Here is a 13,943-nt window from a genome sequence, read left to right on the forward strand (position 1 = left end):
ATTTAAGTTATATGGAACAATTGCAAGCACTCAGCTTGCCAAAATTAGAAGACAAAAAAGGGAGGGATATGATCACCAAATATAAAAATATTATGGAATTCAACAAAATTGATAATGATGATTCCTTGAGGCCCACACCTTTGTGAATGAGTAGCCAGTGGTACAAGCTGCAGAAACAAAGGTGTTGTAAAAACTGCTAAAGATGCATTTGAAAACAGAGTGGTAAATAGGTGGAATAACCTGCAAGAGAGGCATGTGCCACCACTATTGGATGCTATAAATCTTTCTGTAATAAAGAGTATATGGAAGAAAGGACACCAAAACTTAGCTCTTTCTCCTGCAACTACAATTAGATAATTACAGTACATAGAGGAAATCAGCAACTGGTGTTTAACAAGCCGTATTATGCTGAAATTATTATACAGGGTGCCCCAGAATTATCTATCTATTTCTATGAAATTAGACAAATTAAAAAACTCATGTTTATTGATGTTTATCATGTTTACTATGTGTTATAAGTAAAAACTGATATTATATCACCAAATATATATATATTTGGTGATCATATCCCCCCCATTTTTGTCTTCTAATTTTGGCAAGCTGAGTGCTTGCAAGGTTTATTTATATATATATATATATATATATATATATATATATATATATATATATATATATATATATATATATATATATATATATATATATATATATATATATTTATACAGTATTGCCATTCATAAATCTGAATGTCATACATATAGCAAGGCATTAAATCTCAGAATATCACACTCATACAAGTACAAGCAGTACTGATAAATAGTACAAGTACAGTACTTGTACTATTTGTACAATTTGAACTATTTGTATTATCTGCTAGTACTGTACTTATAGTACAAGCAGATAATGGCAATTTTTGGTACTGGGGACTTCAACTTTAAAGCAATAGACTGGTAGGTCTACGAAGCAAAAATGGAGGACATTTGGACAAGCAGATTAGTGAACCTCGTTCCGGAGACATTCATGTATCAACACATCAAGCAGGCCACTCGAATGAGGGAAGGGAATGTTCCGCCAGTACTGGATCTAATATTCGCCGGGAAAGAAGAAGAGATAGTTGACATCCAGTACCTTCCTATCTTGGAAAAGAGTGATCATGTCCTGTTGGACTTAAAATATGCTTTGAGATATAATCTTGGAGAAAATTGGGACATTGAAACAGTTACTAAACTTGACTTTGAGGACTCTATGGGGAACTTAAAAAAAATTTAAAGAGTGTAATTAGACTGACTTGTTTCTAGGCAAGGATGTAAATGAGATGTATGCCAAATTTTGCAAAATATACGATGAAGGCACACAAACATTTATACCAAAACAGAGATGCAGGACCAGAAAACAGGATTAATTCAACAGAAATTGTGAAAGGGCCAGAGACCAAAAGACAAAATTGGAATCAATATAGAAAGAGACTAAAGCCCCAAACATTCCAGTGATACAAAGATGCGAGAAACAACTACACGGCAGTGAGGAGAGAGGCAGAAAGAAATTTTGAAAAAGGGATAGCGGACAAATGTAAAACAGAACCAGGTTTATTCTATAAATTTATAAGCAATAAATTGCAAATGAAGGATAATATTCAGAGGTTGAAAATGGGAAGCAAATTTAAAGAAAATGAAATCTTCAGGGAACTAGATATAATAAAAATTCCAGAGAGGAACATAAAGCACATAGAGGTGTCTAGAGAAAAAGTGGAAAAAATGCTCAAGGAGCTAAGTAAGAACAAAGCAGTTGGCCCAGATAGAGTTTCACCATGGGTTCTGAGAAAATGTACACCCGAACTCATCATTCCACTTCAACTGATATTTCAGGCATCCATGTGTACAGGAGTCGTAGCACGTAGATGTGTGGAAAAAGGCCAACATAATTCCAATCTACAAAATTGGTGGCAGGGAAGACCACCCCTCAATTATAGACCTTGTATCGTTGACAAGCGTAACAGTCAAAATATTGGAAAAAAATAATTAAAACTAAATAGGTAGAACATCAGACCATCAGTATGGTTTTCTATCTGAAAGATCCTGTTTAATGAATTTACTCAGTTTCTATGATCGAGCCACAGAGATTTTACAGGAAAGAGATGGTTGGGTTGACTGCATCTATCTGGACCTAAAGAAGGCTTTCGATAGCATTCCACATAAGAGGTTGTTTTGGAAACTGGAACATATTGGAGGGGTTACAGGTAAGCTTCTAACATGGATGAAAAATTTTCTGACTGAAAGAAAAATGAGGGCAGTAATCAGAGGAAGTGTATCGGACTGGAGAAATGTCACCAGTGGAGTATCACAAGCTTCAGTTCTTGCACCGGTATTGTTCATTGTCTACATAAACGATCTACCAATTGGAATACAGAATTATATGAACATGTTTGCTGATGATGCTAATAGGGAAGATCAGTAACTTAGATGATTGTCATGCCCTTCAAGATGACCTGGACAAAATAAGTATATGGAATACTACTTGGCAAATGGAATTTAATGTAAATAAATGCCATGTTATGGAACGTGGAATAGGAGAACATAGACCTCATACAACCTATAAATTATGTGAGAAATCTTTGAAGAATTTTGATAAAGAGATCTATTTGTGGTTCTAGATAGAAAACTATCACCTGAGGATCACATAAAGAACATTGTGCGAGGGGCCTATGCTACACTTTCTAACTTCAGAATTGCTTTTATATTGTACATGAATGGTGAAATATTAAAGAAATTGTTCACAACTTTTGTTAGATTAAAGTGGAATATGCAGCAGTTGTACAGTATGGTGCCCATATCTGAAGAAGCACATCAACAAACTGGAGAAGGTGCAAAGACATGCCACTAAGTGGCTCCCAGAACTGAAGGACAGGGGCTACGAGAAGAGGTTTAGAGGCATTAAACATGCCAAAACTAGAATATATAGAAGAAATAGAGGCGATATGATCACTATGTACAAAATAGTAACATAAATTGATAAAATTGATAGGGAAGAATTCCTGAAACCTGGGACTTCAAGAACAAGAGGTCATAGATTTAAACTAACTAAACAAAGATGCCGAAGAACTATAAGAAAATTCACTTTCACAAGCAGAGTGGTAGATGGTTGGAAAAAGTTGAATGAGAAGGTGGTGGAGGCCAAAACTGTCAGTAGTTTCAAAGCATTATATGACAAAGAGTGCTGGAAAGACGGGACACAACGAGCGTAGCTCTCATCCTGTAACTGCACTTAGGTAATTACACTTAGGTAATTACATACACTGCACATATATATACTGTACAGTAAGTAAGTCTCAACATAGTATGGCACATTAAAAATTTTTTTTTTAGTAAAAATTATGTGTTTAAAACATGTAATAACAAATAAAGGACTCCAACTGTCACTCTTTCATAAATATTCATGACACAATGGCGAGTTAAAACTTTTTATCCTTTCCTTTTACATTCTTTTTAGTTATGAAAAGACCCATATTTTATAAGAAACATTTAGTTCAAATATTTTTTAATTTCAGTATTACTGTAGCTTAATTTAAATATGGCCAGTCTTATTATACAAATATTCAAACAGTACATATTGTTCTCGAACAAACTTATTTCCTGAACTGTATAGATACTGCCATTAAATTTTATGACTAGTGACCAGTTAGGCCTACCTGGTGTGAACTACCATGTGTTTTTTTAAATCACTTTTATGAGCACAACAATACTGGCAATGCGGACAAGCATATGGTTTCTCTCCTGTATGAGTTCGAATATGAGTTTTAAGGTTTCCTTTCTTTGCAAACCGGGAAGGGCATAAATGACAAGAATATGGTTTCTCTCCAGTATGAGTGCGCAAGTGACACTGTAATTTGCTACTGTGGGAGGCTCGAAATGGGCAGTATGGACATGAATACGGCTTAATGCCAATGTGAGGACACGGAAGCCTCTTTGTTGAATCATTTGACATCTGGTAAGGGCACAACGAGCAATAGAATGCCTTCTCTCTCATGTGAATTCCAGGGAGTCGAGGCCTGTCTCCTGGGGCTCCTAGCCTGCTTGTCCTATGATCACCACGTGCCATCCTTACCTGTAGGAAGTGCTCAAATTACTTTGTCGAAAAACCTGACAAAAACGTGAAAAATATTGCATGGTCTCTATGCAGTCTCATAAAATTTAATGTGGAACATGTATAGTAAATTTCAGTGGTTACTTCCCAGCATATTACTGTATTATATTCAAAATGTAGAATGCATTTCGTGTGGATTCTTAAATTTTGAGGCAGGTTTAATTGCAACTGCAAATATTTTTCTTGGCAGTTACACAATGATGCAAGTAAATTATTATCACACGTAAAACCATAGTAAATCCTCAATCAGAATTGTGTTCCAATAGTTTTTATTTTAAGTTCTATGTAAATAGATGTTATCTATTTTGTATTAAATAATTTACCAGCATATTCCATAAAAATATAAGACATTAGTTTCAATATTACCAAATCATGGTAAAAAATCAATCGTTGAATGTAATGAAATGTCCTTTTCTGGAGCGTCTTCAGTAGCTCCCCAAGCTAAGTCTTAGTCCAACCAAGTCTTATTATTATTATTATGCCCCTGAGACCCATCCTTGCTTACCAGGAGCCAGGCTAGAATCTAGAATCTAGGTTATGAGGTGAAAGGAGCTTTGGATCAGAGATGAACCCAAAACTGAAGAAAACCTTCACATGAAAGCATAAGTGCAATAAAACAAGCATCTGCTTGAAGGAAATTGTGCACTCAAAGGTAATGAGATGAGTCACTATTGTAGGACAAACACTTCTAACTGTGATACAGTTGACTGCCACTAGAAGGTAGCCCAGGTCAAGGATCCATCCAGCCTGCCCTCTGATCTGTACTCGTCAGCCCAACATTGAAGAAGGGTATAAGGTAGGAATTGGTAGCTAATAACAGATCCACCAGAAAAAGAGGTCATCATTACATTAAATGCTGGTTTTCTGGGAGGATTCTGTTGGTGGTTCCCTGCTGCTATCTCACTACAGAGAAGACCTGAAACCCTTTGAACCTTCACACCCTTCTATGTTCTTCTCCAAGAGAAGAACATAGAAGGGTGTGAAGGGTTCTTCTCTTCCCTGTCCCCATGGTCTAATCACATGCTCTCATACTGTTGTTTTCCTCTGAATATGGTTATGCAACAGCTTAGGTTGGCTCTTTGCTTTTGCTGCAATGTCATTTTCAAACTAGTGCTCTGCTGCCCTCCCGATTCATCAAGTGTACTCGTTTCTGGTCCTCTTTAGTGCCTCCCATTTATCTTTGTACCCATGTCCCTATACTTTTTTCATGTCTGTTTTGTCTTCTTCTTTTCCTCCTCACTCTGTTGAAGCATGGGTCTGCTGCTCTTTCATCCACTTCCTTCCAGAGAGATATGAACTGTTCCATTGTTTCTTTGTTGTTCTGTGTCATGAATTCCATCATCTCATTCGCTGATTTTCTTTCCATTTCAATCGCCCATTGAACATCCAGCAGATAATCCGTTCTGTAGTCTCCTTGTCTGTATTCTCTTGTGTTCTTTATCTCATTTCCAACTCTCTAAGTTTTTCAATGTAATCAAACATAGTAACACAGTGGTCACTGGCTTCTAGTGGTACCTCATATTTTAAGTTCTCTATATCCTCTTCATTTTGGGTAAACAACAAGTCTAGGATAATTGGTAGATCACATCTTCTTTCTCTTGTCGTTTTTTTTATATATTGCCACAGGAAGTGTTTGTCTGTAATATTTGCAGATCTTACTCTGCATGTTTCATCTTCCCTGTGAGGATCTTTTGTTAACCAGTCTAAATCTTCAAGTATTAGAATCTTCGCTCTGGCTCTCCTTGCCACTGTTGTAACCCTGTCTTATTACTTTTCAGGCATATTTTGTTACATTTATTATATATTCCTCTTTTGACCTTCCTGTAGATAATCTAAGGTTGCAAATAACACCTAACACCATCTTCCTGGTCCTAACTGTTATCATACTTAGTACAGTATGAAATCCTGCTGGTTAGTTAACTCCAGAATTTATATCTCCTCAAATATCCAATGTTGTTGTATCAGTTGGGTTGCTATTCCTTCCCCTCTGTTTATCCTTCAGTTTCTTGCTACCTGGTATCCTCCTGGGAATATTGCAGCCTCTATTACATTCATCAGTTTTGTCTCCATAACTGCGCTACATAGCCCCTGCTACATGGAAATTTTAGTTCTGAGTAGCTAAATCTAAAACAACAACAATATTATGACATGAGGCTGCAGTTCTGCCATCTGTTCTTGTGGCTCTATCCCTTTATCTGTAATGCCATCTGAAGTTGTGTACCAAATTTGTATACTACTCATTTCTAATTGTCTGCTTAGTTTCTTCCTAGGGGCTAGAGATTCTCCCTTTGGGCTAATCCCATTCAAGAGGGTGGCATGTGAGCATTGGTCTAGTCACACACTCTCATTTCCCTAGTCATTTTCCGTCTAAACCTGATTTGGCCCACTATCTTGCTGTACCTGATTATCCTCACCCTGCCCTGGTCAGGAGAATAAGAATGAGTGCATTTGGGGGAATGGGAATGAGTGCATTTGGGGGAATGGGAATGAGTGCAAGTGAGAGTGTAAATCAGTGCATGTGGAGGATAGTAATGCATATGTGAGATAAGATTGCATGTGAGGGATAGAAGTGCAAGTGGGAGGATAGAAGCACACATGAGGAGATGGAAGTGCATGTGGAGGGATAGAAGGGCATCTGGGGGGATAGAAATTCATGTGGGGAATAGGAGTGCATATGGGAAGGAAAGAAGTGTGGGGCTGCAGTGGCATCCAACTACTGAGTCGATCAGACTGTAAACTGTAAGGGCATGGAAAGACAGATCCTCAGAATTGCCTCAAAATAGCTAGCACAACACAGCTGCTGTGTGAAAAAGTTGTTTATTCATCTGACCAGCCATACCTTGCCTAGTCCCAACATCCACATTTGCCAGTCTGCTAACCATCCCACTATTTTACATGTGCCTGCCCACCTGCCAGCTATTTTTCTTTCTTTACACAATAGGGTACAGTTACAAATGACTTCTGACTGATGTTAGCAGACTGAGAGCTTTCCCTTCTCATAGCTCATAGTAAGCCTTACCAACTAATTTTCCCTGGAATATGAATATGACTTGCCAATTTGTTAACAATGAGACATCCAATTGCTGCTGGGTGAACAGAGGTGAACTACTAACGATTGGCACCTAGTCAATCCTCCTTAGCCAGGACTTGAACCCAGACCACATCGCTCATGAGGTGTAGGGAGTGTGTTACCGCAGCACCACTAGGGACTGTAATTCTTGTCTGTCTGCCACCTAAGTGTCCATCTGCCAACCAGCCAGTGATGGTTCTCTCTCTCCATTGGCAGGGCGATTTGACAATGATGAATGACATTACATACGGCTACAATAATCTTTCCAAATATAAACCATACATTTGATTTTCTGTATTTATGAAGATATATTAGGTTTTGTAACAATTTTAGTGGGAAGCCCAACATGTTATAAAATATATTCATATTAATACAATAAATAGTAACAATTTAATACTGAACAAACCCTGTAAAACATTATCAATATAATATATTCTCCCAGTCACTTTACACTTCCTCTCCATCAACACACTCACAACAATACTCACACCTTCACACCCACCCCCATTCATCTCTGCACCAACACTTTCCACACTACCGCAATCATTTTCCTTTTCTTTTAATATTTGAGATAAATAGTACTATAATGAGCCACAGCTGTGTGAAGCAGCATTAAATGGGGTGTGTGTGTGTGTGTATTTATTACTAAATTTAGAACAGTAGAACCTATGAAATTTGGGTGTTTTTTCAGCCATGCCAAACTGGTCTATAAAGATAGATTTGTTGAGTGGAAAAGATATTCTTGGTCACCAAGAATTTGTCTGTTAACCAATTCTTTCTGGCCCAAAAATGGTTTCTGTTTAAGAAAAGTTCCACCCTGTATTTGTAAGCTGGCCATTGCCCTGATTTATACATGAAAATTTGTCTTTTACAACTTCTTTGTTACGAAAGATGTTTACAGCATTAGCCACTTTCACATGGTCAACATTTGGTAATACACAAGTTTGTGTCTTACTTTAATTGGGCTAAAAAAATAATTTAAACACAAATCATAATGAAAGAACCCATTTTGGGCAAATTTTCAATCGATCCTATTACTGTACTGGTTTTAATTTTGAGAGTGATGAGTTTTACTAAGAATAGATAGCTAACTACAGTATATCTCCTTAACACTTTGGCGATTCTCACTATTTTGACATACTGTATTGTGTGCTGAGCTGTCTGTTCTACAATTCCTTCAGAATGGATTTTTCATAAACTTTATACATTTGGAGTTATAATTTTTTTTTGTCTAAATTTACCGCATATTTTAAATGCCCTATTGACGATTTTTTTTACAGTAAACTATACTGAAAACCTATATTCTAATTTGATGAAAATGAAGATCATATGCTATTCTGAGAGAATAATAACATTAAATGAACAATTGGTGATAGTTCATATTTTTTATTCTGAATTGAAAATCTGAAGTTTTCAATATTCAATTTTAAAATTAATTTTGAATCTCTTGTTTTTCAAGTTATGCTGTGATCATTTAGACAAAGTTGGAGCATTTGCCTAGTTGATTATGCAAAAAAAATTGAAAGGTGTTTGTGCAAGTTTTAACATCTTATGTTAAATTATTTTTTGTCAAATCATATATGTATGTATTGTGCGGTATAAGGGTTAATGTGGTACCTGGGAGTGCACCCTGTGCAGATTTAGAGGTTAACTTTATAGTTACAAGCATTTGGGTGTCTATAATATTTAATGTCATCAAATTAAAATGGACTAGTTATAAAGGTACAGAATACTGTACTATACATATAATAAACATTTCACTCACTAACTTGAATGTTTGCCAATAAAGCTCTTTGCCAATTTTAAGTTATGTATTTCCTATACAATAATGTATAGTAAGGTATAAATAAGCAACAAATAATGCCAAAGTTTCTGTAGGTAAGATGAAAGCTGAGCAGATAAAAAAAAAAGGCACCCATACCTGTACTAATAAAAATATGATTACACAAAACTAGATGACAGAGCTACTCAAACAGGTACAAAACTCATAACCCAATGAAATTTGAATTGGTTTTAAGAGATACAATAATAGTTATTGGATCTGTTAAAAGTAAAAATATACTTTCTAAAGACTGTACTATTTTTTATTTACAAACACTCATTACGTGAAAAATGAGTTTGTTCTCAATTTTGTTTTGTGTTGCCTCAAGTTAAAAAAAAAATATGACAAGAACACATTATCCTTTGTACTGCATGCTTAAAGAATTCATTACTGCATGACCACCATAATATATCAACTGCAACCTTGTTAAATCAGGAAAAGTTATACACTATCACTTTTGAATGCATTATTAAGTATGACTTGTATTTTATATTTATTTACAATTTCAATATTATGTACACATTTTTGAGCTGCTAAATTAACTACAAAACCTATTTTTAAGATGAGATACTGTTCCTTAAAATTTAAAACAAATATTTCCCATGTAAAACTGAACATCACCACTATTTTCCGATACAAACATGGCAGATAAGATATACAGTATTATATCTTTTGCATACTATCTTACATACATCACAAAAATGTTATATTCTGTATTTTTAATTTCATAAAGGGCATAACAAAGTCAGCAACAACTATTCCTATACTTTCCTAAGCCTAGTTTAACACATATGTGTATTAAATTAGAGCTAAGATGGCATGTATTAGGCCTAGCATTGCATATTTAGGCCTAGGACAGCTTAAGTTTAGGTTGAACAGTTAATGTTCCACTTATGGGCATGCCATTTGGAGTATTCCAAAAGTACAAAATGTAAACATTTTGGGTACAACAGTCCATTTTTGTATGTATGACCAATAGTTGCCATAAGTACTAACATTTTTGGAGGATGGGTTGAGATACTGTAGACACAGCATATGGTGTAAATACAATACCATATATATTTGACACATATTGTTGCAAATAAAACCATATACAGTACAGTACTGTAAACAATGACTCTGTAAATACAAAATACAGTGTACTGCCATAAAAACAACAAATCGACAGATGCAGTATACCATATATTGCAAACGTAGCATATGCTTTAAATATAGACTATACTGTAAATGAATCATATTTTGAAAGAAGTATGCTGTTAATGGTGTTGAAGCACATATTTCCTACACAAACAAATGTTTTTAACATCTGCTTTGTCTTAAAACTTAAAAATAGGGGTAACAGTTTCCTTAGGAAATCATATAGCACATTTTATCTCCAGAGCTATAAAGCTGATAATTATCCGTTCACTTTTTTACCTCACAATCTTTTTCTGAACACAATACAGTTATTCATAAAACAGGATACTGTACAGTACTATAGTAGCATATACAAATGCAATACAATTTTTATAATTGCTCATGCAATCTAAATTACTTAAATTTTTATATAATATGAGAAGAAACATGTCTCTTCAGATCAATTTTCTGAGAACATCGATATGCACAGTGGTCACAAGCATATGGCTTTTCACCAGTATGAGTTAAAATGTGAGATTTCAGAGTACCACACCGAGCAAATGTTTGTGGACAGAGGTGGCAAGCATATGGCTTTTCACCTGTGTGTGTCATAATATGAGCTTTTAAGGTACCACTTAGAGCAAATCGCTGAGAGCACAAATGGCAAGAATATGGTTTTTCCCCCGTATGCGTGCGTAAATGGTTTTTCAATTGGCTTCTCTGAGTGGCACGAAATGGACAGTACGGACATGGATGTGGCTTTTCACCAATATGACTACGAATGTGCCTCTTTATATTTTTGTTTGATTGATATGAACAGAAAGGGCATTGATATAACTTCTTGGTGGAAGTGCTGGTAATACTCTTCCCGGTACCTGCAGGTCCTACCCCGAGCGTCCTATGATCGCTGCCCTTCATCTTCACCTGTTGAAAATGTTTACGTTACTTAAGGTCATCACAGCTTGCAATATTTACCTTAAAGTCTTAAGATGGGACCTAATACTATATTATATTATCTAGAATTATTGAATAAATTGTAATACAGTATAATACTTTCAGAGTTTCTTAAATAAATAATCATGATTCATGAAGCAGAATCTGTTTATGGTAATCCATTTTACTAATGTATTGTCATACAAAGGCTATACAGAAGTTTGAATTATGATAAGTGATAAATTATTCACTGCTCTATGTTTTTATGTTTCAGGAAAGAACAAAAATTACCTTATTGCTTTAATTTATATAGAAAAAAAATTGAATGTTTAAAAATTTATGCTGCATACAAATAAAGTAGATGAAAAATTTACATAATTCATATAGTGTACATATGTCTATGTAATTATCTTTACCTCATAAGTTATCTGTAAGCATTCCTAAACACCATTAACCCTTTGCAGATGGCATTTGAAGACCTGTCTTCCTCTTAGGCTTTAACTTTTCATGGGTTTTAATTTTTCCTGTTCTATAGAAATTGGAACAATTACATTTAATTAACAAAATTCTACCTCAAATACTTACATAAATGCTCAAATTTACGTTCTGTAATTTCAAGTTGTCACCTCACTTTCATTGGTTAATTTCCAAAATAAGTGACAATTTTTCATAACTAATAAAATGTCTGTGAATTTATATATTACATGTTTTTTAATAAATTTTTTATAAATGCAATAATATTCAAGTTTATGTAATTTTGAAGGACATTATGTAATTTTAATACGGTTGTCCATTATTCAGATCGTGGTATTCTATCTTTGGTGGCTAGGTAAACACTAGGTAAGTTTGCTCGTGCACAAGGATGCTAATGTGTTCTATGGCTTTTGCTTTATTGTAAAGCATATTATAATTTTGAGTGTGAAATCTATTCCTTATTCAACATGAAAAGGAAGGTGATAGGTATTTTAAATTCTAATAAGGACCATCAATATTTTAAGGCTCTGTTTTCAGATCTTGGTGCAATAATTACAATCTCATTATACTGCAGTGTACGGTACTGTAATTACTGTTCATTATTAATAAATATTTATAATATCACTTAATATTCATCATATAAATACTAGCAGTCTACCGTGGAATCTCGAGTGATGAGCGCCTCAAATTACGAGCATTTTGAGTAACGAGTGCGCCGATTGTCAACAATTTGTCTCGATTGGCTGAGTGCTCGTTTGATTATCGAGAAAACCACATGGTGCGTTCCCGCTGCTTCTCGCACATTCTTGGACGCCTGCAACGATGCAAATAAACTATTTTTTTTTAAAGGTGCTAATGATGCTGGGATGTAAAGGGGTGACTGCCGTGATGTTGCAAAGCATTGATTTTATTTGTAGAATAAACAAAAAAAAAAAAATGAAAAATTTTTGAAAAAATAACTAATGTCAAAAAAGGTTTGTTCAGTGTGTCAGGTAGGCTGCTCCATGTTCTTAAAAAAAAAAAAAAAAAAAAATGAAAAATAAAAAAATGAACAAATTTGAAACAAGGAAAAATATCATAAAGGTTCGTTCAGCGTACAGTAATTACCTAAGTGTAGTTACAGGATGAGAGCTACACTCGTGGTGTCCCATCTTCCCAGCACTCTTTGTCATATAACGCTTTGAAGCTACTGACGGTTTTGGCCTCCACCACCTTCTCACTTAACTTGTTCCAACCGTCTACCACTCTGTTTGCGAAAGTGAATTTTCTTATATTTCTTCGGCATCTGTGTTTAGTTAGTTTAAATCTATGACCTCTTGTTCTTGAAGTTCCAGGTCTCAGGAAATCTTCCCTAGTCGATTTTATCAATTCCTGTTACTATTTTGTACGTAATGATCATATCACCTCTTTTTCTTCTGTCTTCTAGTTTTGGCATACTGTATTTAATGCCTCTAACCTCTCCTCGTAGCTCTTGACCTTCAGTTCTGGGAGCCACTTAGTTGCATGTCTTTGCACCTTTTCCAGTTTGTTGATGTGCATCTTAAGATATGGGCACCACACAACTGCTGCACATTCTAACTTTGCCCTAACAAAAATCGTGAACAATTTCTTTAGTATTTCGCCATCCATGTATTTAAAAGCAATTCTGAAGTTAGAAAGCATGGCATAGGCTCCTCTCACAACGTTCTTTATGTGGTCTTTAGTGTGTGCCAGGTAGGCTGCTCCATTATTAATAAATAAATGAAAATACAAAACAAACTGAACACATTTGAAACAAAGAAAAATTGTCATAATGGAGCATCCTACCTGACAAACACTGAATGAACCTTTATGACATTTTTCCTTGTTTCAAATTTGTACAATTTTTATTTATTTTTTTTATTTTTTTTAAGAGACATGGAGCAGCCTACCTGACATACACTGAATGAACCTTTTGCTATAAAAAATGACAAAATAAAAAAAAGTAAACAAAGTTGAAGAAAGAACAAATGTCATAAAGGTTTGTTTAGTGTATGCTAGGTAGGCTGCTCCAAGTTTCTTATTAAAAAAAATAATAAAAAAATTTGAAACAAGGAAAAATTTTATAAAGGTTCTTTTAGTGTATGTCAGGTAGGCTGCTCCATTATTTAAAAATTGAATATCATATTGATGTTTTTCGGTGGTGGAACGGATTATATTTATTTCCAATATTTTAAATGGGGAAATTCATTTTGAAAAACAATCATTTCAAATGACGAGCTCGGTGCCAGCATGGATTAAATTCGTTAATCGAGGTTCCACTGTATATGTTTTTTATAAACATTTCACAATGCAATCATTCGATTAACTGCAATTTCAGCAGATGATATGAGAGGTATTTTCCAAATGAATGGCATTGGCTGTGAGATG

The 13,943-nt window shown here is 34.9% G+C and overlaps 1 protein-coding gene across 7 annotated transcripts in view; it reads right to left on the reverse strand.

Annotated features, from left to right (window-relative positions):
- Window positions 1-13,943, reverse strand: part of LOC123745836 (zinc finger and BTB domain-containing protein 24) — a 102,440-nt gene that overhangs the window by 15,454 nt on the left and 73,043 nt on the right. For 2 of the 7 annotated variants that reach the window (XM_045726886.2, XM_069317576.1), the window contains exon 6: window positions 9,486-11,072. The exons of 3 other annotated variants lie outside the window; for them this stretch is intronic. In XM_045726886.2, coding sequence (XP_045582842.1) covers window positions 10,575-11,072 — 498 coding nt within the window. In that variant the 3' untranslated portion in view covers window positions 9,486-10,574. Of the gene's footprint in view, window positions 1-2,559; window positions 4,102-9,485; window positions 11,073-13,943 lie in introns of those variants that run through there. 2 more of the 7 variants (XM_069317577.1, XM_069317581.1) reach the window with 2 other exon arrangements.

Source organism: Procambarus clarkii, chromosome 88 (genome assembly GCF_040958095.1).
Source record: "Procambarus clarkii isolate CNS0578487 chromosome 88, FALCON_Pclarkii_2.0, whole genome shotgun sequence".
In the NCBI taxonomy this organism is placed as follows: domain Eukaryota; kingdom Metazoa; phylum Arthropoda; class Malacostraca; order Decapoda; family Cambaridae; genus Procambarus; species Procambarus clarkii.